At 42.9% G+C, this 22,769-nt stretch overlaps 4 protein-coding genes across 7 annotated transcripts; 2 read left to right on the top strand and 2 right to left on the bottom strand.

Annotated features, from left to right (window-relative positions):
• Positions 1-12: 12 nt before the first annotated feature.
• Positions 13-5,347, bottom strand: fam53c (family with sequence similarity 53 member C). 2 transcript variants are annotated; one of them, XM_058086557.2, is made up of 5 exons: positions 5,000-5,347; positions 3,136-3,419; positions 2,677-2,734; positions 442-1,433; positions 13-352 (listed from the first exon to the last, which is right to left on the bottom strand). In XM_058086557.2, exons 3-5 carry the CDS (start codon positions 2,681-2,683, stop codon positions 53-55), a joined length of 1,299 nt encoding a protein of 432 aa, XP_057942540.2. In that variant the 5' UTR covers positions 2,684-2,734; positions 3,136-3,419; positions 5,000-5,347; the 3' UTR covers positions 13-52. The 2 variants fall into 2 exon arrangements, with proteins under 2 accessions (XP_057942540.2, XP_057942543.2); XM_058086560.2 differs by lacking the exon at positions 5,000-5,347 and adding an exon at positions 4,428-4,799.
• Positions 5,348-5,994: 647 nt separating this feature from the next.
• On the bottom strand, positions 5,995-9,019 carry slbp2 (stem-loop binding protein 2). 2 transcript variants are annotated; one of them, XM_058086562.2, is made up of 9 exons: positions 8,883-9,019; positions 8,073-8,228; positions 7,921-7,998; positions 7,764-7,841; positions 7,557-7,700; positions 7,139-7,309; positions 6,883-7,021; positions 6,665-6,791; positions 5,995-6,602 (listed from the first exon to the last, which is right to left on the bottom strand). In XM_058086562.2, the coding sequence occupies exons 1-9, from the start codon at positions 8,933-8,935 to the stop codon at positions 6,538-6,540; spliced, it is 1,011 nt and encodes a 336-aa protein (XP_057942545.2). In that variant the 5' UTR covers positions 8,936-9,019; the 3' UTR covers positions 5,995-6,537. The 2 variants fall into 2 exon arrangements, with proteins under 2 accessions (XP_057942545.2, XP_057942544.2); XM_058086561.2 differs by having other exon boundaries at positions 7,557-7,703.
• A 173-nt stretch (positions 9,020-9,192) lies between these two features.
• On the top strand, positions 9,193-11,590 carry zmat2 (zinc finger, matrin-type 2). Its single transcript, XM_058086566.2, has 6 exons — positions 9,193-9,352; positions 9,881-9,980; positions 10,057-10,180; positions 10,286-10,359; positions 10,440-10,585; positions 10,977-11,590. Exons 1-6 carry the CDS (start codon positions 9,335-9,337, stop codon positions 11,118-11,120), a joined length of 606 nt encoding a protein of 201 aa, XP_057942549.1. The 5' UTR covers positions 9,193-9,334; the 3' UTR covers positions 11,121-11,590.
• Positions 11,591-12,209: 619 nt separating this feature from the next.
• lcp2a (lymphocyte cytosolic protein 2a) lies at positions 12,210-22,160 on the top strand. 2 transcript variants are annotated; one of them, XM_058086555.2, is made up of 33 exons: positions 12,210-12,574; positions 12,748-12,810; positions 12,929-12,975; positions 13,387-13,452; positions 13,569-13,597; positions 13,774-13,811; positions 13,890-14,088; positions 14,160-14,254; positions 14,478-14,526; positions 14,814-14,879; positions 15,002-15,021; positions 15,134-15,153; positions 15,225-15,335; positions 15,410-15,428; positions 15,499-15,514; positions 15,600-15,669; positions 15,731-15,786; positions 16,369-16,403; positions 16,489-16,684; positions 17,474-17,568; positions 17,831-17,897; positions 17,990-18,055; positions 18,166-18,185; positions 18,567-18,586; positions 18,734-18,850; positions 18,934-18,952; positions 19,021-19,036; positions 19,104-19,182; positions 19,263-19,315; positions 19,870-19,946; positions 20,128-20,202; positions 20,289-20,438; positions 20,523-22,160. In XM_058086555.2, the coding sequence occupies exons 1-33, from the start codon at positions 12,497-12,499 to the stop codon at positions 20,661-20,663; spliced, it is 2,268 nt and encodes a 755-aa protein (XP_057942538.2). In that variant the 5' UTR covers positions 12,210-12,496; the 3' UTR covers positions 20,664-22,160. The 2 variants fall into 2 exon arrangements, with proteins under 2 accessions (XP_057942538.2, XP_057942539.2); XM_058086556.2 differs by having other exon boundaries at positions 13,777-13,811.
• The last annotated feature ends 609 nt before the right edge of the window (positions 22,161-22,769 follow it).

Genomic DNA, 22,769 nt, shown 5'->3' on the forward strand with positions numbered 1-22,769 from the left:
GAGGAGAGGGAAGGAGGGATGGGAAGTAACAGCCTTCCATTTTACAAACACGTCAGTTTTCTTCGATTAAATTCAAGTCCAGTTCTGTACAATCCCTCTCAAAGACCGCCTGCTGGGCCGCTTCTCGCTCGTCCACGTCCTCTTCTCGATCGTCGTCGTCGTCGTCGTCATCATCCTCGCGGCACTCTTCGTCGCTCTCGCTTAGTGGGCCGATGCTCGTCCTGCCCAGACACTCGGCCGGCGAGCAAGAGCCCCGGAAGTCGCCCATGAAGGACTCCATGGCCATGTAGAGATCGCCGCCGCAGGCCAGCCTGCCGCTACGCTCTAAACACTGCGGGTCGATGCTGCGGGTCTGCAAGGAACACAACAAGAAAAATCGTAACACTTTTTCAAAATAAAAGCATCAAAGCAGAATGGCTGTAGTCACGTGATGCCATCTACCTGAGTCATCTTGGTGAAGTCGAGGACAGGCCGGGCACATGGGCGGTCTGGGTCACGACGCCTCTTCAGGCCCGGTTTGAGCAGCAGCAGGTCACAGGGCTGCGAGTGGCAACGTGGTAGCTGTGGTGGCAGGCTGCGGCGCAGGGACGACGGCGTGCTGCAGGCCGAGGAAGGCGAGGCAGGCACTGGCGCCCCCGCCATAGCTCCCCCAGCCGCACAGCAGCCCGGTGGAGGCGCTGCCGCTTGGCTGGGAACGGGCGGCGGAGGCAGGAAGGTGGCAGTCGCTGCCGAGTCTCTAATGAGCACGGGCGAGAGGGAGAAACGCCTCTGAGGGGTTGGTGGCGGGTGGAGGGGTGACGGCGACGAGGAGCAGGAGGACGGGGAGGGGAAGAAACAGCAGCAGGCTCCTCCCCCTGCCGCTGCCTCGATGGGGTCCCAGGGGAAGTTCCAAGGAAGTGGCGAGTCCGGAGAAAGTGCCAAGCTAAAGAAGGTGGGGCTGGACGAGGAGTGCAGGGATGAGTTCAAAGAGGAGCTCGGCGCCCGAAGGGGACAGGCGCCACCCCCCGTGGCACCTGCCACCACACCTGCAACCCCCACGCTACCAACTCCTCCATGGCACTGCTGCCGACTGACAGGAGTCCACACCCGCGAGGCGCTGGGCCGCCATGTGTAACGGCAGCGGGACAGGTCCTCCGGCACTGACAGAGAGCGGCAGTGGCGTTTGGGCGGCGGGGGAGGAGGTGGCGGTGGGGCGGGTCCTGGAGGAGCCGCTGCCGCCCCGGGGAGGGACAGCTCTGACGCCGAGGTGCTAGGTGCCAGAGGCCGGTGATGCTGATGTGGCTGAGAGGGGGGGCCGTCCAGGGGATCCCCCCCTTCCTGCAGGTGAGCATCTGGCGGCACGAGGGGGACTGGACCAGGAGGGAAACTAGAGCTCAGCAACCCCCCCTGCAGGCTGGACTTAGAGGGAGGGCAGAGCTGCCAGTAGCTGCTCTCTGAGGACACACACAATTGCAATGTTATGTCATTCTTGAAATAACCTGCACAACAACTCAATGTCAAACAAATAACGTACTAAATATAAGACGACCCTGAACATAAGATGCCGAATCTAAGTGGCTTGGAGAGAAGACATTTGGCTCCGACTGCAATTAACTTCAAATTGGCATCATAATGCTTCCTATGCTATGTGCTAACTTGCCAAGCAACTTTTGTGTTGAGGTTGCAGCAGGTCAGCTTAAAGAGAGGTCGTTTGGCGCCCCCTCCTGGTGTACATGTATAAATCTTTATAGCCTGAATATGAAACAACTGAAACGCTCCTAACCATCTGCTATTGTTTTCCTGTGCACTTCTAATGAACAGGGAGTTTGAGCAGGGGTCTCAAACTCAATTTACCTGGGGGCCACTGGAGCTAGGTTCTGGGTGAAGCTGGGGCCGCATCAGGTTTAAAAAAACCCAAAACAAAACGCATTTATTAAAAACACTTTTTCAGTACTTTGGTTCCGGTTTCCCACACCAAAATATCTGATAAAACATTCCACTGTTCTCAAATATCTTAATTTTTATTTTTCTATACACAAAATAAGATAAAAAAATTAATTAATTAAGAATAAATACAATAAATCAATCAATCAGTAATAAATAAGTAAAATAATAATAAAACAGCAAATAAGAAAAATGTAAGAAACCACATACAGTTGGTAGATAATTTTTTTTTCAGATTCAAATGTACAGTATTAATAGTTATTTAACCTTTAACATGACCATTAATGAAACTTAATAATTTCACCCAATTAGCAAGTTAGCATCGTACTCAGTTCCATCTGGGAGCAGCGTCGTAACTTTAGCAAAAGATGCTTTATCTTGACGTGTATTTTCCGTTTTATTCCAAATAATTTCCTGCATTTATTTGTACCCTAGCGTCATAAGCCTTTAGCTTCATTGCTAATCCAAAGCAAAACAGGGCGGGGTAACAGGGTAGGGTAACAGTATGGGCGGGGCAAAATCATGTTGTGTCCGGTGTGCACACAGCTTTAAGCTGTCATTTCAACATTAAACTTTAGTATCAAGGTGGGGGCCTCAAACTAGTGTCTCGCAGGCCGTGAGTTTGAGACCCCTGATGTAGAGCATATTTAACTCATGGTCTACACTTTCACTGTGTTGTTTGGGTCTGTTACTGATCAGTGTACAGTATTTTTCATGACTCTTGTACCGTGATACCGTAAGGCCAACACTCACCAGGCATCAAGCCATCAGGGGGCCAGCACTCTGCGAGGGTTTTCGGGTCCAGCAGGGACTAAAGGACAAAAAAAAAATAAAGCAATATAACAAGATGGTGTGTGCAAACAATAGTCATAAAAAATGCTTTTGCATCAACATTGCAACCAGTTCCCCTGAGGACAGCACCTTTGTATTTCAATGCAATATTATTATAAAAGGCTTTGAGAAAGCCGAACAGTGCTATTGAAATGCAATCCATTTATCTTCTTCAAATGCCACAGGGATCAAAGTTCAGTTTCTTTTATGTCAGCTGTCATAAAGACTGATGACAGGAAGTCTTGCAAGGATGAGATGGATTTATTTATTTATTTTTTTTTAAACACACCACTGTGTTAGTTTCAGGTTATGGTCTAAATCCTACGGATGATATGGTTTGACTGTCACGTGGTGGCGGTTTACAGTGACACCCGCACTCACCAGATCCGAGTCCCCCGGCTGAGCAGGGTCGCCTTCCAGACTCCTGCTTCCTCACGCTCTCCACCAGCAACGTGACCACATCATCGTGGCGGTTGACGGGGTTGAGGGGGAGTGACGAAAGAAGGTTGAGAGACGCCTTACTCCCCTTGTGTGTCTTGTCAAGAAAGAGGAGGGTCCGACAGCTTCGGATAGGCTCCTCTTCCTTAGCGCCTCAGGGCCAGGTAGCCCCGCCCACTCTCACAAGGACAACATGGTCAGTCTGGTGGCGGCCTCGGCAATCCTGCCTGCAATGGTGAATAAATGCACAGTTCTGAAGTACTTCTGAATGTTGTCAAAATGGTATTAGTAGTGGAAACTACAGTTGACTGTCCCAGCTACACTATCAAACTTTTTTTTTTTTACCAAGTACCACCTTTTTTAACCACCATTTCCATCATGGTTTAGCTTTGAACATGTGGCTTGCTTGTGAATTTGGTTCATAAATGTGTATCTTGTAAGATATATTCCCCAATATAATTGCGGCGCTCCTGCGTACCTCTACATGAAGCCACTCGTGCCGCCATGCCGTTCAACGCTACACATGCCTGGACTCGATCCTACAACCACACATGCCTATTGACTGCGAGTCGAGCATGCTAAGATACAAGCCACTGGCCAGCGCGGCTCTACAGGGTCGGGGAGTGTGGTTTTACTAGACGTACTCTCACAATAACTGGCATTCGCTGACAATTTGACTTTTAACAGCAAGTGGACTATAAAATAATGGAAAATTTGGGAAATCAATGTATTTACTTTGTAATGAAGTAAACATGTTTGACTTCTTGCAGTAAAAATAATATCAGTCTGACTTTTCTGACAAAAGCTAAAAAATACAGAATGCATATATAGATATATATATATATACACACACACACATATATATTTTTTGTTTGTAACATACTATCTGGAAAATTTCTGGAAAAATTCTGGTCCTTGCACTAATATAATTGAGGACCCCTGGGCTTATGCATACTTCATAGGAGAGGAGGCCGCCTCACTGATGCCCTACTGAGGCCGCTAATGCTAGCTTGATGCTAACGCCTCCCATTGTTTTCAACGGGGGAAGCTTCACCACTCTAAAGGAGAAGCATAAAACGCGAAGATGTCACGTCTAACATCTAATACCCGTTTCGTCAGTGAAGATTGGTCATAGTCAAATATTGGTCATTGACATGTTGGGACATTTAGGCTACGATAAATCCATGTTTATTACGGCTCTGGCTGGTTAGCCGTACAAACGCACGAACACACACCTGACCACTCCGCTAGCTATAAATAAATATGTCATCTCGTAATAACTTCCAAGGTCGACGCCGTGGATCCGCCCGCTGAAGTCTTCGAAAACAAACAGACAACTCGCTCTCCGTGCCCCGGGCTTGACATATGGGTTCCAACTCGGGTTGCGGTTGCTGCTGCTCTGCACTGCGGGGCTAGCAAGGCAACCGCACCGGCCGCTAGCTAACTACCCGAGCCGCTCGCTCGCACAAGCTAGCAGTGTTAGCCAAGCAACTGTAAATATCAAATGGGGTGCTTCCGTTCACAGTCACAGTAAGCCCGGGTGTTTGTTTAAATAAACTTGTGTCACAATCAGCGTTTTCCCTATTACTATTAATATGGTAATAGGAATAAAGCGAGTAGAGCTGGCGTAAGGGAGGGGGGACAACACGGTGGGATGCTGCGGGATGGATGTGTCCGGGCTTGTTAGCTTCCCTCCTCCTCCTCCTCCGCCGCCTCCTCCTCCTCCTCTCTCCCGACAGAACCGCAAAACAAGCCAGCACTCACAGATGTATGGATGGATGGATAGCTAGATACATAAATGGCTTACCTCATCGGACAGCCCCTCTCCGGGTGTTACAACCGCTGGATACAGCACCAGCAGACAGCACCGGTACTCGGGTCTTATTGACCCAGTGTGATTAAAGAGCCGAACGCACCGCTACGCCAGCCGCCACCGCCGCCGCCGCCAGTACCACCACCGCCAGCATCAAAATCCACCTCAATGAATTACTGTTTATATTTAATGGCGAAGTGCAGGAATTGCACAAGCGAAAAGCATATAATCAATATCAGGTGTCCAATTATTTAAAACATAATGATACAAAATTTGTACGTGCACACGAAGGCGAGCGGCAAGCATTCATAAATAACATTTACGGTGGCAGTGGGGAGGGAGGGGGAAAGAGGAGGAGGGCGGGGCTACACATCACCCCCACTTCAGCTATTTATTTACATTTTTAACTATTTTTTTTCAATATTAACAACCGAAGACAAGCCAAATGCATCCCATAATACATTAAATTAATCTACTTAAAAATAGTAAACTGTGTGACGTCATAATTAAAAAAAATCGACGGTAGCAGCTTGTTTACAATCTCATTGGTGTATTTAGGAAGTGAAAGCATATGATTGCTAAAGGAAATTTATACTGTACTAGTTCTATACAGCAGCCTTTTCAAAGTGTGAGGCAGACCTCCCCTGGGTGGCATGGCAGCTTGAGAAAAATAAGGAAAAAAATGTGTTTTTGCTGCTTTTGCCCTGCCTTGCCAATTTCAGTTATGTTTGAAAATGAAGGCATTTTAATTTCTAAACAAGAGCAGACATTTTTATGTTAGAGTATACATCTCATATAGCTGTATTATTCTGAGGGGTGGACAATAAGCCTCTGTGAATGCCTCTTCCTGCTGGAAAGTGTTTGGACCTTCTACTGGATTCATGGCTGCAGCGCACCCATTCCCATACAGATAGCCCCCATAAACTACTTTATAATTAAGATGTACTGTACATCTACCACTACATACAGTCAGAAAAAAATGATTCAAATTTAACACTTTATTTACATCTTTATTAATTCCACTCACATTGTTCTGCTTTGCTTTCAATATTCAAAGCAGCACACATGAAACAAATAAAAAGGAAAGATGGTTGGAAGAAGCCTGATCAGAGCACAAAAGGTGAACGTGGGGAGAAAGAGGGAAAAAAAAAAGAGCAGCCTCTAAAGAGGCCAGAAAGTGACAGAAAAACAAAAGTGTTTAATACTAAATTAGCAGCTTAAGTGCATACGTTAGAAGAACGATAACAGCACAGGTAAAAAGTGCAGTGAACATAGGAGTGCAAATAAACATGCTCGGGTCAGTGCGTCAACTCGACCTCAGCCTGTTAACACCGGGATGTCTGCGAGAGCAGCTGGGAAATCTATCTCCACCAAGGACCAAAATCACATCCCTCCCACCAATCTCATTTTTAAATCCTCAGTGTTCTTAAAAAGACAATAGACTGAAACACACACATGATTAAAGTACAGACGACATATCCAGCATCTTGATTGCATGATGACACCAGTAGACGAGTTACAGCGACGGACAATTAGTAGGGATTCCATAAGAACCGGTCCAAAACGACAGGGACCTGCTGGTCATCAACATCGAAATCTGCATGGAAGCAAGAGAAAAATGAAAGGTAATCTGTGTGAGTGATGCTGTGGTCATCTTACCGCCATCTTGGTCAGCCTCCAGCTGGAGGCGGAGCCAGTCAGTCACATTGTCATTGGTCAGCTGGATCCTGAAGGAGCAGCTGAGGCCAGGGGGAGAGCGAGGAGGTCGGCAGCTCCTCTCAGACTCCTGGAGGTTTAAAAAAAAAAAAAAAAAAAAAAAAAAAAAAAATTGTGAAGTGAAGTTTGAGCCTTTCAGAAAAAGATGTTTCATAGTTTACCGGTGATAGTGGAACATTCCAGCTGCCCGACGACATTTCGCCTGACAAGGGGGACACAGAGGAGGCCACCAAGGTCTCCTCTCTCTCGTTCTCTCCATCGTCACACAAGTCTGAGGTCATCCTTGCCAGCTGGTTTTGCCTGCCAGAAAGGGTTTCACATCCAAAAGCTAGAAGTACATGACTGGAAATGCACAGACAACCACAACGTATACCACTGGACATGTAAGATTTTCCTCGCATATTGATTGCGACCTACAGTTGCTCCACTGGGTCAAGAGCATCGATGGTCTCCGGCGGGGTGTGGCTGGGCGGATCCCACTGGTGCAACGCTCTTCTCCAAAGACGTACTTGCATATCCCAGGAGCGCCTGCTGTACTTCTTGTACTTGTTGGGGGTGGAAGGGTGGAGCTTGGGGTCTCTCAAGTGTCTGGAGGATGGGTTAAAATACTTGGGTTATTTCACAAAAAAAAAGATCTCCTTGGGGGGGGGGTCCTTGAAAAAAGTAATGTTTCCATTTCAGGGCAATAACAATGTTCTATATTTGTGGGCTGTTTAGAGCTTGAGCACATTGATTATATTAAAATCACCACCTGAAATCCTTTGGTGTGTATTTGCATGTATTCATTCAGTCCAATAAACATTGTGTGTAATACAATTGGCACATCTCGTCTTACTTGGGCACTTGCTGCAGGTAGTTCTGGTAGCCGCTGGTGGTCTTGCCGTAGAGGATCTGTTTCTGTCGGCGCTTAAGAACCGCCGTGTTGGTCTCAGTGTTGCTCAGGTCTGGGATCCGAGGGTAGCAGCGACTCAGAGGAGATCTGCTGAGACTAAATATCAAGCTTTTAAAAATGAAAAAAGGAAAAACAGCATTAAAGTGATACCTTTTCTCCAGATCATCGGTTCCTACAGCGATATTGCTTGTAGACGCTTTGAGGATGCAACGCTCCAAGATGGATGGCCTGAACGCAAACCCCACCCCCAAAACCTTATTGTTTGAAAAGTTATGCAGTCATAAAAAAATTATAAAATCAGTTTGACCTGCGTTGTTTGTTGTTGACAACTCTCTCCCCTCGCAAGTCTATTGTCGCAGGAGATGTCGGGATCGGAGAGACGTTACTGTAAATCAAGACAATTTTTTTCAAAACACTACATTTACTAAAAAGAACCTATAATTGAAAGTCATGGCTGACTTGACCAGGCTGTCATAAACAAAGCTGCAACCCGGGAGGAGCCAAGGCTCTGGGGCCAAGCATCCAGCAGACGCCAGGAGAGGTTCGGAGAGACCACTCCACATGGCCGTCGACAAGCCCTTTGCACAAACGCATGGCCGCGGACTGAAACAGAAACTGAGAGCACAATACAAATTAGAGTCTGTCCGTATCAAAGCATGTGAGGGTACAAAACGACAAACCAAACATTGGAAAAACAAGGTAAATGTGTTAGCAACAAGTTTCAGTTTCCAGACAAAAAAAAAAGTCATAAAATTAATTAGCCAACATACAACAATGAATCACTTAACCCAATCAAGCCATGCTCTTATTATAAAGAGACCATAGGCAAATTTTCATCATTATTGTCTTATGCAATGTGCTACATTCCCCACAAGTCATTGCCACAGACGTTTAAAAATATGTGCAACATACACAACAAAACAGGACTAGAATTAAAGCTTTGCATTCATTGGCGTCACTGAGCTTCCTGTTACATTTCATAATAAAATAAAAGTACTTGAGGTTAGCGTCGACATTACATTTTTGTAAAGAAATACCTTGCTATATCATAACTTAATACATAACTTGTAAATAAAATCAAATACATTGTTAACCTGCGATTCGAGTGAAACCGCGCAGAACACTCTCAATTAACAACACAATGGCCGGAAGTTACAGTCGAGGTGAGCTCCGTCCCAAATGATTTCGCTGACGTTTATTACGATCGTGCGGGTAAATATCGGCTCTCACATCAAAATTCATCAAGCATATACGCCTACAAAGTCTTACCTGGAGGAGAGCAGCGGGCTCCGGACTGGAGTTTCCACTCCGCTGCTTGACATCTTGGCAATTTTGAATTTGGCGCCTTCGCTTCAGACGAACAGACGCCATTTTCCATTTTAGCAGGTTATTTAATTAGACACAGCTGTCGGGGCGTGGCCTATCACCCGTTTATCCTAATAATGAAGTGTTATAGTGATCATGTATGGCTTTAGAATATATACTAGACTACAAATGTTATTACCATGAATACATTTTTCTCATGGGCAGTTTTTTCAAATATTAGTTTTTTTTACCCATTCATCCCCCTATTCAAACTGCGATCCATTCAAGACTTTACTGTCAATAGTGCTAATCTTTTTTTTTGTCAGCCTAGTAGTGAACATACTTCTCCGATACAACAGGTGGCGCTGTCATCTTAAGAGTTGACAGAGTCCTCCAAAGCGGAAGTTGTCACAAACATGGCGTCTGGCAGCGGAGTGAGTGTTTTTTTATTCGTATTTAGATGTAACAGTCGTTAGAAAACAGTATTTTCTTTCCAATGACACGGTTTAGCTTTTATATCTGAGGTTGTACATGCTACTATAACGCAGTTTGTAGTTGACTTATATATTTTGCGGAAGGCTATCTGCTAGCCATAGTGTTACCCGTTCAGAACAAAACACACACTCAAACGATGGTTAATGCTAAAATACGAAATAAAATGTAATTTGTCATGTTGTAGCTGTGATTCGTCAGTACTTACTTATAAACGTGGGCCAGTTGGTTACGAACACTGTATTTTGTAAACGGGAATTTCGTTTTTTTAATGCATTGTGCTGTAAAATATCAATACTGTACTTCTTTTAATAAACAGGGAGACAAACATATTTCATGTCAGTGAGGAGATAGTTTTGTGGAAATGTGGATATATAACAATTCCAAGATTAAATAATCTAAAGTGTGCACTGGGTAGAATTTCAGGTTTCATTATTCTCATGTAACTGAAGCTTCTTGTTCTCTTCCAGTCGAGTAAGAGTGACTTCCGTCGGAAGTGGGACAAAGACGAATATGAGAATCTTGCTCAGAAACGTCTCGCTGAGGAGCGAGACAAAGAAGCGAGAGATGGTGAGCTGAGTAATTCTGACATGTCCAAACACTGTTTTTTTTCCATTGTATGATTCTTGTACAAACTGTCTCTTAGGCAAAATTGCGCCACCGGTCAAACGTGAGATGCTACGTCATCGCGACTACAAAGTGGATCTGGAGTCCAAACTGGGGAAGACCATTGTCATCACCAAGACGACCCCACAGGCTGAAATGGGCGGGTAGGAACAGTTAAAGCATCTTTTTATAGCTTAAATACTCGATATGGCGACCTATGCTGAAATGACAGAAATACTGGCTTCATATGACTCCTCATTCACTTTCAGCTACTACTGCAACGTGTGTGACTGTGTGGTGAAAGACTCCATCAACTTCCTAGATCACATCAACGGCAAGAAACGTGAGTTTTGATGCACGCAAATTGGAGTACCATGGGGGGGAAGTGCATGCTTGTGAACGTTTGTGTGTGTGTGTGTGCAGATCAGAGGAACCTTGGTATGTCGATGAGGGTGGAGCGCTCATCCCTGGACCAAGTCAAGAAGCGTTTTGAGGTGAACAAGAAGAAGTTGGAGGAGAAGCAGAAGGAGTATGACTTTGAGGAGCGCTTGAAGGAGCTGCGAGAAGAGGTCAGGAGAGGAACATACAGAACTTTGAATGAGTTGAATGAGAGCTATACTAATGGTGCTACTTTTGGACCTTGTCAGTGAAGCAGGTGTACAGTATGTGATTATCTTAGTAGTTGGATTGCAACAATTGCTTTCAACACAACAGGGCAATATTATAGCTGTATTATAACAGAGGTAGGACACTACCTGTGTGTAATGGTATTCTGAAACGCCGGGACTGTGGTGTAAAGTCAAACTCCACACAGAGACGCCTGGGCCGAGAATCAAATGCAGGTCTCCTAGCTGTGTGGCCTGCCCGCTAACCACTCGGTCATCGTGCAGCCTACCTGCTGAGTTATATGTACAACATACATAAATGTATACCTGTTGATTGATCAAATGTCATCTTCAGGAGGAGAAGGCAAAAGCTTACAAGAAGGAGAAACAGAAAGAGAGGAAGCGTCGGGCTGAGGAGGACGCGGACTTCGAGGAGGATGACGAGATGGCGGCCGTCATGGGCTTCTCTGGGTTTGGTTCATCTAAGAAGAGTCACTGACACGAGGGACCTCATGACTGTAGACCACGGCATAGCTGGTAATAGTTATCAGTTCTTGTTTAGCTCCACCCCCTACTGTAACAGGAGGTTTGAGCCCTAAACGAGATGGGAGACGGAGGACGACTAGTGTCCTGCTGCACAAACAGCAGCGTGAGAATTCTCCCCTTTTGTTGTGACCACATTCGTTGTTTTACGAGTCTGATCCATCACAGCTCAGTTTTTGTTATTTTTAAGAATATCGACTCGTTTGCAGATGAATGGAAATGCAACCAAAATTCAATGGAATCTTTTAACATTACTTTTGATCTTGATAGCGTCATAGCTTTACGTTTGTCATGTTCTCATAATAATGCATAAATTGATTCCTCAACGTTATTTTTTGTCTTCATAGAACAACATTGCTGTATATTGTCAGGTTTTTATCTGTTGGAAGCAATTTTGATTTTAATAAAACAGAATTTTTTTTTAAACGTTTGTTGACCAAATGATCTAAATACACATTGGCAACAGTGTCAACAAAGCAACATCAATATTTTTCCCCCCTTTGCTCTCTAAATGTCAAAAAGTCATCTTTTTCTGTTGATTGAGATCACAGCAAAGTCGAACCCACAACAGTCATAACAGCGAGGTCGAGTGCTGATATAACTAGCGAGCAAATGGAGGCATGTTTCAAGTCAAATGAGGTCGCAAGATTGTATACGGTATGTTCTATTTCCTGTCAATGCTCCTCCTCAAGACGGGGAAAGAATTATTTCAAATTCAATGGGTAAAACTCTTTCAGTTCTTTTGATTTATATTACACAAGTGATCTCAAGGAGCATCAAAGAAAACGAAGTAGTACTTTGGCGAAAGAGGCAAGGAAAAACTACTAAGGAAGATGCTAATAATATAATGGCTAGTTTACGAACAAAATGTGGACTTGTTTTATGTCACCCAGCACCCACTTAGTTGCAGCTCTTCCGCTTTGTGGTAGGAAGGTGGTGGCAGGGGGTGGGGGGTTGAAGATGCTGCCTCCTTCTCCTCCGCTAGTCCTCCCTGCTGCACAGTCACTTCCTCTAGGAGGGGGGGGCGGGTGAGAAAAAGAGAGACGTTGACAAACACACCATAAGTGGAGGAGACAGGAAGAGTGAAGGAAGCCATCTTGGTTCCACTTTGACATATCGGTGTACACGACGACTTGAGAGCCCGAGATAATTTTTTTTTGCGGGGGGGAGCGAGGCAAGTCCGTTTTAGGAGGTAAAACTACTTGTTGACAGTAAAGTTAGGGTGTTGCAGAGGGCGGAGTCTGTATGTCCAGCTTGGAAACAGAACTTACAAGGTCCCCTCAAGAAATATCCTCAAGACTTCCGTCTGCTGAGCCCTGACGAGGACATACGATGAGCGCTGGACGTGTCCCATCCAGGTCAGAGGTCATGGAGTGGAGCCCTCAGCAGCTGGCTGAGTACTTGAGGAAGGTCAGACATGTTTTACATCATCAAGAAACTTCAATTCACCACACTTGAACTGTAAATAACTGGCAATAATTGTTAGTCACAACAGTTGCCCTGAGCTTTGCTTTGCAGGCGGGATTCTAAGCTGCGTTGTGACTGCTGCATCATACCACCAAAATAACATAATTGTCTTGCAGATGAACTTGTCCGACTGCGATCGAACCGTGTTAAAGAACTCCATCAATGGAATTCGATTTGTGGTGAGTTTAAATGGATACACAGAATAGGCAACACAACCTGTTAAAGTCGCACAACCTGAAGAAGACACGAGGAGGTTACACAATTATTGGGACACTTGAATCTGTTTTCTGTCTGTAGAATCTGAGTGAAAATGACTTGCAGAAATTCCCCAAACTTCACACACCGTAAGTTTTTTTTATTTTATTTTTATTTTTATGTTTATTATGCCATAACAGTATAATGGAACCTTGATTTTGTGATAAAACAACAACCTATATAACAAAGCTACAATAAAGTAAAACTACTCAACCTGAGACAACATCTGACAGATGTTGGCATTTTTTATATTGTAATTGCCAATTGCTTTTCTATGGTTATCATCACGCTTTTCCTCTTTGCCATCACTGGTACCCTCATGAGGTGGCGCCACAGAAAATACATCGAAAACAAACAAAAAGAAACACTTGGTGAATCCTTTCAGATGCTTTCTTTTTCTTAAGACTGTTCAGGTTCTAAGAAAAGCATGTGACTTCTTACAAAAATGTATTTATAGTGTGTGACATCACAGGAGTTTTGAATATGTGGTGTCCTGGCAGGATTATTTCGAAGCTCAGCGCTGACATCAGCAAGAAAGAAGAAAGACGAGGCCTGTTTGGTAAAAAGTGGGTTCCTTATTTTGCTCTGTATGAATTGTAAAGAAAAACCTATGAACAGTACTAATATATTATCCTTATTTAATAACAATACTAATTAACTTTGAAATATTTTTCCATCGCAGAACCATCACACCTAAATTTCATGAAGCAGGTGAGTTTTTAGTAACGAATACTAATGCATATTATTGCACACCTGCCAACGTGTATGAATTTGTTGTACTCCGCATACAATTTGACTTTTATGTCTACAATTTTTACTACTTTTTACTACAATTATGCCGGTTTCAAATACTGTTAGAGCTTCTAACAAGTTGGTGTCTCTTTCAGCAGCTCTTGAAGTTCACGGTTTGGGCGACAATAATTCTGTAAGTTTTTATCCCATTCAGTATCCATCTTTCAATAACATTTTTTGCCTCGTGAAGTCCAAGTGAACTATCTTTCAGGACGAGGACAACATTAACGATTACGAGAGTCCAAACAGCGGCGGCGAGGACGACGACGGCAGCAGTCACAGCGATTATGAGATCCCAAACGATGACATGGAGGGGGCCGATCACTACGAACTTCCTCCCTCTGAACCCTCGGAGGACCTTGCCCACAAACTACGTACAGCCCTGCCCCTCGGAGAGGTGGATTACATCGGTAGGGAATTCAATCAAGTCTTAATCATTACATATTATTTTTTGGGGGACATGAACTTGTGACTTTTGCAGATAACAGGGATCAACATGTGCCCCCTAGAGGGCCACCCCCTGCTGTTAGTCCCCGCCTACCTGTTGTGTCACGCCCAACACTGTCGCCTCGCATGGTGAGAAAATTGTACATCATATCTGACTGTGGTGTCAGTACATTTAACTAATTCACTACCAAAGACGTATTTCTATGTTTATATCTAAGATATATCTAAACAAGGTGATGATGGAACTCCACAATAGGAGAGACTGAGTTAACAGTATTGACATAACATGTTGTTATGTTGATTCGATCATTCAATCGCTGATATTGATGACATTTTTGGGGCGTTTGTGCAGCCAGGTAGAGATCCCTCACCGCACTCTAGTAGACGACCATCGGAGAAGTGTGAGTAACAAATGGTACCATATGTATTTGTGTAAGATAACTCTTCTAGGCCTAACAACTCTTCTTGTTAAGATAACCCATTCTAGTCCCCTACCGTGTGGCCTGTGTAATAAAATGTCTGCAAAATCGGTTAAAAAACATGGCAACCATCAGGCCAAATGTCTTTGCAGGTATAATTGTTCATAAGACATTGACCCGACTTTATTGCTCCAGACAGTATGTTGTGGTCATGTGACTAGCTTTGCTGTCTACGGCAGTGTCTCATTATTATTACATGTTATGATTAGTGCTGCCGGGACCACCGCAGATCTTCCGTGGCAACAAACCGGGCCGGAATTCATCTCCCGCTCGAGGTATGGACCTTCATCAACAAATGATGCTTTCAAGGACTCTATGGACTCAAGTTCACTACTTGTGCTGAATATTAATCGCTGTCTGTTTGGATTATTACAATGAATCTGGTCTGTGTTTACAGTTCCCAATGTTGCAGAGAAGGTGAGTTTGTTTCTGTTAAATATATGCACATAAAAATTTAGCGTTGGAGTACTTAATAGAGATACTTTCCTATGGTATCAGAAGTTAAATTTTTTTCTGCATGTATTTGCAGCCAGGCAAACCCTCTCGGAGGTAAGAAAACACATATGGTATCCCAAAAAATAAGAAACACAAGGAAAGCTTGACTGTGTGTTTGTCTTAAGGCCTCAGGTGGATGTCCCAGATCCTCCCAGTAGGTCCAAACCACCTCCTCCTCGTCCCTCTTCTGCCTCGATCGGAAGGAGCAACTCCTCCGTCGGGCCTCCTCCCAACAGGTCAGTGATTTTTACTCTGGTTTTGTTATTTGATAATATAATGTCATACTTTTTTTGTGGTTTGGTGTTTGTAGGTTTGACGGAATGAGGGAGGTAAGGTTTGATTTCTGGCTGTTTATCTGTACGGTACTGGCATCTTATTATTGTCTTATTGTTTTTCTAGCAAGCACACAATGACGGTAAGAGGTCACCGTTGTCATTCAATTCAACCATCTTTTTTTTTTAACTTGAATATAAAGAATGTAGTTTTATTTTCTCTTTCAGCACCAAAGTTTCCCCTCCTTCATAAAAACCTGGCCCCCTGCCCGACACCGCCCGGCCGCCGCGGAGACAGGTAGAAAGTCAAATCCCAACAATAAGGTGCGGATATTCAGTGTGTTGTTTTTGTTTTGCAGCTGTTTGCCCTCTGGTGTCACTTCTGTCGGGTCCCTGCCTCTCAGTGTTCACTCAGGTAAGAATTTAAAGACGATTGGGATGAAACTTACGTAGCATACACACACACACAATGCCTTAAATGGCTTATTTAGTTGTATTTATATTGGGTAATATGCATGTAAATGTGACTATAGGGGTGTTATTCATGTCTGGAGGGCTCTAATTATATTTAAGAAACTTATTCAGAAGGTTGCAAAAAAAGGTTTTCAATGCTCTAATGATGAAAATATTCAATCCCTAAATGAGGAATCTTACTTTGTGGAAATGCACTTATCACAGTCGGGTTTGGAACCAATTCACTGCGATAAATGAGGGACTACTGTAATGAGGAATCCGCAAAACTTTCTGGAAGAATGTACATCAAATAAAGCATGAAAAGGAATAAATCCATAAGTTTGCCTTACTCGTATTGTGGCGGTTGTAAGCAGAGGCAATGTGATGATAACCATAGAACAGTAAATTGAACTTACTGCAACATGGGAAAGTGACAGAAGGTTGTAAACAGGTCTTCTGTGTTGTAACTATGAAAATATTCAATTTATTTTGCGGAAGTTCACTTATCACAGCTATAATTGTTCTCTGGTTGCTTCTCCAACAGCCCCCAACGTTGAAGGTTGGGATGACGACGAATTTGTAAGTACGGTTACGACTTTGATTATTTTTTTACGTCAACACATCATGTTACTACATTATGCTTTCTCTGGGTGTGTTTTTTCAGGATGACGAAGAGTACGCTGATGACTACGAGAATCCAAACAGCGGCGATGAGGGCAACGTTAAGAGCGACAGTGACGACTCGCCGAATGATAACTCGGACTGGGCCGATAATTACGAACCTCCACCCTCTGAACGCTCAGAGGACTTCAATCACAAGCTGTGCCCCGCCCCGCCCCTTGGAGATGGCGATTACATCGGTAGGATTTTAACCGACTTTAGCTTATAGCTAGTGGATGAGTCGGAATTAGCTCTGATGTCTTTGGTATGATGTTACCTGACCATAATTGGGTGAATCCGCATTCACAGTTACAAAATTCAGTGGCAAAATGCACAACTCAATCAGGATATCTAGCGTTCCTGTTATATTGTGCTATTATGCTACATGTTAGCATTTATCAGTTAACACGTTAGCATTGCTAGCATGCCAACATTAGTATAGTAGCATTTTCTGCCATTTTTATAGTCGAGTATTAGCATACGTAGACACTTAGCACTACCATGCTAGGTAGCATATTTGCATGCTAATGCAATGCAATGCAGAATTTGAGCCGTTTTTATGAGTAGAAACCATATAAACAGTTTGTGCTACCGTGTTAGTATGCTAATGTTAGCATCGCTAGCATGCTAACATTTGAGCCATTTTCATGAATAGAACTTGTACAAACACTATCATGTGTTAGCATGTGTTAGCATGTTAGCATAGCATTTGTTGACATTTTCAAATGTATTAACAGTATTAACATATGCAGACACATAGCGCTGCCATGCTATTCAATAATACTTATCGCTTGCTGGTTGCTTCCATTTGGTTTTCTGGGTCCAAAATACGCTCATATTCATTCTGTATTTCGACACTCGGGCCTTTCTTGTGTGTATATTTAGATTTTATTCCCGTCTTCCACACAATGTCTTCAGACGTTGTTTTTTCACGTCTTCAGAGCATTATGCTGACATGCATGTGTGGTCTATTTGGGTGACCTCTGCAGATAATAGGGATAAACGTGTGTCAACAAGAGGCCCACCCCCTGCTGTTAGTCTCCGCCCACCGGCCGCCTCTGTCCCGCCACTGTCACCCCGAATGGTGAGTCTTTTAAAAATACACTGTCACTCTGCACTTTATAATATATGCCATATATCACACGTAACAATTTTTAAAATACTAAGGAGCCGGACAAGGGGACATAAATATTAACAACACTAGAATGGCTAACAGTTATATTTTAACAGCAGAATCATGCCTGATTTGCCCCCTCAGAGGCCTTCATGACCTCATAAAATCCCCAAACTGACCTTTGATTATTGTTATTGTTATCCTTAACATGATACTCCTTGGGTTTGTGCAGCCAGGTGAGTCGTTGGCCAGTAGAGATCACTCCCCGCACTGTGCTAGACAACCACCATCAGGGAAGTGTGAGTACAATCTAGTGTCAGAATACTCACTTTGGTATCATGTGGTAGTGTCTTAATGATGCCCCCCCCTACCGTCCTCGTATTATGTTCAGTGCTTCCAGAACCACCGCAGATTTTCCGTGGCAACAAACCAGGACGAAAATCGTCTCCCATTCGAGGTACTTTGGCATCAGAATATTTAGATTTTATTCATGCAAAATTGTTTTGCTATTTTATTTACATTTAAGAATAACTGAACATGAATGTGTATTTTTTTTTCTCCTCATAGGTCCCAACACTGAGGAGAGGGTGGGTTTGTGGGTTCTACATACTAATTTTTAAAAATAATTATTAATATACATTCACTTTATTTAAAACCTTACTTCACTGATTGGCTGAGTGAAAACAAAGCAGTTACCACGTATGGTTCATTTTTAATTTAGCAAATAAATACTAGCATAGCCAGGAATGCCACATATAATTCACTGTGCAGCAGGAGATTTCTCCCAACTAGTCAGTGACAAAATAATAACGCATAACTTACCTTACCATGATTATAATAAATATAATCACAGTTCATTTTAAAGCCATAATTTTCAAGTATTTCAATGAAGTGTTGTATGCATCTTCCTGACCAAGCTGCTTTTTCCTCTCCCTCTTCCATTTTCATTTCATTTCTTTTTGTTACAGCCAACCGCACACTCCAGAAGGTAACACACACACACACACACAGTTGTACTTATGTGAGTCATAATGTTTACAATAGTGGAACTAGATCAAGGGTGCAGCTCTACCATGTATGTTGCTCTTTGTGGTTGTTAGTTCAATGATGATTGGATGATGGTGTTTGTCTTCAGGCCTCAGGTAGACATCCCAGATGCTCCCTCAAGGTCCAAACCCGCTCCACCTCCTCCCTCTTCTTCCTCTGTGTCCATCGGCAAGAGCAGCTCGTCCTTCAGGCCTCCTCCCAGCAGGTCGGCCTCCCTCTTTAGCGTCGATAAATCCATTTGTCGCAATTGTTGTATAATAGGAGTAATCCAAACTTTTGCTGTTGCAGGTTTGATGGTATGAGAGAGGTAGGTTGGATATTTAATGGTTTATTTTTCTGTCCAGCATCTTATTGTTTTCTCTTCTTCTCTTCTAGCAACCACACGGTGATGGTAAGAGTTGCCGCATGGATAACGATTGTCCTAAAGAATAACACATTTGCTTTATATTCTATTCCAGCACGCAAACACAACACGTTTCCCCTCCTCCAGAAAAATGTGGGCCCCCGCCCTGCACCACACAGCCGCCAGGGAGACAGGTAGAAACCCACCTGTCACCTTACTACAATTTAGACATTCACTGCTAAATAATGTGTGTTCTTTTTGTTACCCACTCAAGTTTACCTCCTGGTGCCACCTCTGTCGGGTCACTGCCTCTCAGTGTTCACGCTGGTAAGAAGATGTACATGTTCATTCATTTCACTTTCAACAGAGCTATTGTTCCCCTCGTTTGCTGCTATGGCCGCTAGAGGTCAGCCTTATCCCTGGATGACAGTTGAGGGGAGCTTATAACAGTTGTCAACAAATTGTAGTGTTTGGAAACCAGTGACCAGGGTCATGTAAGTGTGACATCATTATTCTTGCTAATCAGACAATAAAATACAGTTGGCCCTCATATTCTTCCACGGAGAATGGGATATTTTTGTAGTTAGAGCATATAAAACACGTTTATGACCTTCTAAATACAGTTTTAAACATTATTAGAGCTCTGTAGACATGAAATAACACCCCTATAGTCACCTTAACACTCCTATTACCCAATATCGTAGACATTATAAGAGAAAATAAGACTTAACAACTCACACATTAGCATCGGGAAACTCTCTTCTTGTAATATCTTCTTATAAAACCTCACTGCACGTCACTGCTGGAAAACCTGTTGATGAAAAAGTTGAAATATATTATGGGTATAGTTAAAATTAACCTCCTGTTATGTGTGTGTGCAGGCTATGTGGATGATAGGAACAACTTTGCCGGATCGGACCGCTTTCGTTCCCCTCCACAAAAACCTGCATCAAAACAGGTAACATGTACACACAATGCCAGTTCTTCATATGAACAGCAGGTGGAGCTAATGCATTATATCAGCTTAGTTTACTGTGTGTGTTGATTGTGAAAGTTTGTCCATCAACATATTGATGAATGCATTTACAACAAAGGGACACCGCCATTTTTTGACGACATTAGACTTTGTGTTTGTATAGGGCTTGGATCCTCGCTGGTATGTTGGTAAAGTGACGAGAAGTGAGGCTGAAGGGTACTTTAAACAAGTCAACAAGGTAACTGATGTTGCTGTATATACGAAGCTCATATTTCCCATAATACACCTGAATAAATGAGTGAATCAATGGATGTGTGTGTTTAGGATGGGGCGTACTTGGTGAGGGACAGCTCCCACAAGCAGTCTAATCAGCCCTATACACTGATGGTCCTGCACCAGAACAAAGTGTACAACATCCAGATCCGGCATCAGGACCAGCAGTTTCAACTCGGAACCGGACTCAAGGTTCAAGAGGTAAACCGAGATTACAAAAACAGACATACATTTCATTTTAATTATCGTAATTAATTCAACTTCCACGTGTGTGTGTGTGTTGAGTCTTTCCCGACGGTGTGTGACATCATCAAACATTACTCCCAGTGTCCTCTCCTCCTCATCGACGCCAAAAAGCGCAGCCACGGCCAACAGAACCAGTGTCTACTTTCAGATCCAGCCAAGAATTACATGAGCGGACCGTAATGATCTCAGACTTAACAGTATCGGAACAAACTATTGTAAATTCCGATGTATAAGCCACACCCACTAAATTTAAATTTTTACATGCAGTATATAAGCAGCACATGTCATAAACTGGCATATTGTGGCGTGCCGTGAGCAGCAGGCAGCACTTTATTTGACCGGAGCTAATCATGAAAAACTCACTATGAACTAGTCAAAAGGTATACCGAGCGAATATACAAACATGTACCAATATGAGTTTTAAAAAAACTAGTTTTCTCATATTGTATTACGTCTGAGCAAAGCATTCAATTGGAGGACAAGTGGCATAGAAAATGGCTGGATGGCGCTGCACTGCTGCCTTTGTCTACCAGAGGGAGACTGACATCATTGCAGCACCCTGGCAGGCACCAATGAATGCTTTGTTTGGAAGCAATGCATTATGGGAAAAGACTGTTATTATACTATATTGAGCAATGACCTCCTGCCATTTCCAATGGGTTTACAAGCTGGTTGTGAGTGCTCGTGATTGGCTCCTGTCTTTCCTCACTGACTCGCAAGCGACACAGTACAGTATTTAAACCAGTAAAAGGAGATGTGACAAGATTAGAACTCGACCATAAACTAGCCGCACCGCTGCATAAGCCACAGGGTTTGAATGTTTTCTTTTAAGTAGTGGCTTAAACACTGGAAATGATGGTAGTTATTAATGTGGCCTTTGGATTTGTTGCTTCTTTTGTTCAAATGACCAAGACATATTTCATTTTTTTAACATTGTACTGGAATGTTTTCCTGCTTTTCACTTGAGTAATAAATAAGCAAATACATTAATTAATGCAGTTGTCCATCATAATTTAACACTCCCTATTCAATTTAACAATCTCTATTACCAAAGTCTCCTATAGTTGTCCTCCAAAAGAAAATAACAACAATAGCATTAATGGCTGTGGCTATAGGGAACCTCCTGATGTAGTGTGAAAAAAATAAAATAAAAAAAACTCCAGTACTTCCCATACTGTTGTTTACAATGAACTCAACGCTATTCATGCTGGCTGAGCCATTTGCTCCTTACTGCTATTCCAAAACACTTGGTAACCAAACAAAGCTACATTTTCCCACTTTCTCATGCACTCCAAATCATTACTAAAATTAACATATGAATCTGTTATAAATAATGAGTTTTCAAACCCACTCTCCAATGATCTTTGTATTATTTTTTTTTCTTCTCATGGTTGTTGAACACTTTCTCTGTCTTACACACACACACACACACACACACACACACACACACTTGGTAACGCCCGTATAATCCCAGTCATCAGTTACAGCTCAGACGGTCTTGTTTTGTCTGCGTCGGCTGAAGATTTGATGCCGTCGCCAACTGTCATCACACAGACGCAGACGCGCAATATCAATGTTGGCCTTCAGGCTCCTCGAAAAAGGCGTGAAGCGGAGACAGTTCCGTCAGCCCTCGTGTCGCAGGTGTGAATACTGTGTATGAACTGATAAGAAGGGACGTCCTCAGTGATATAATAGTTTGATTAAATCCATACAATAAAATTGTCCTTTGCTTGTATGTGACAATTTTTTTTGTATTGACATTTTTATATCCGTTTAACAAAAGTTGTATTTTAAAGGGCAGATGGGAATGTGTGGGTGTTTGTGGAGGGGTGGGGTGGGGTATGCAGAATACTGATGTAGATCAGGGGAAATCGATCCTGAGGCTCTTTGGTCACAGGGCACATTCCGAGTTAGAAGGTGTCAACATGCTTGTACTTTTTTTTTTTTTTTTGACAAATTCTTCAATTCAATCCTTTTATAAATGTTACTACATTGTTATTTCCATTATTTTTTCTATTTTACTATTTCTTTAACTGTACCGAGTACTACATTTTTTGTGCTGGAATGAAAATAGTTGTTTAATCTTGGTGCTAATTTGATTAACAAGGAAAATTAACAAGGAAACTGCAGCAAAACTTGAATAAAGTTGAAATGTTGATATTAATAATGATATTATAAACCAAGCCAATGAAGAATAGCTTAAAATAATTTTTTGATTTTTCAATATCGCAAGAAAACACTTATTTTGTAATTGGCAATCAAAAATCATCATGAAAATGTAGATCA

This window comes from Doryrhamphus excisus, linkage group LG21 (genome assembly GCF_037039965.1).
Source record: "Doryrhamphus excisus strain RoL-2023G ecotype Guam linkage group LG21, RoL_Dexc_Guam_v1.1, whole genome shotgun sequence".
In the NCBI taxonomy this organism is placed as follows: domain Eukaryota; kingdom Metazoa; phylum Chordata; class Actinopteri; order Syngnathiformes; family Syngnathidae; genus Doryrhamphus; species Doryrhamphus excisus.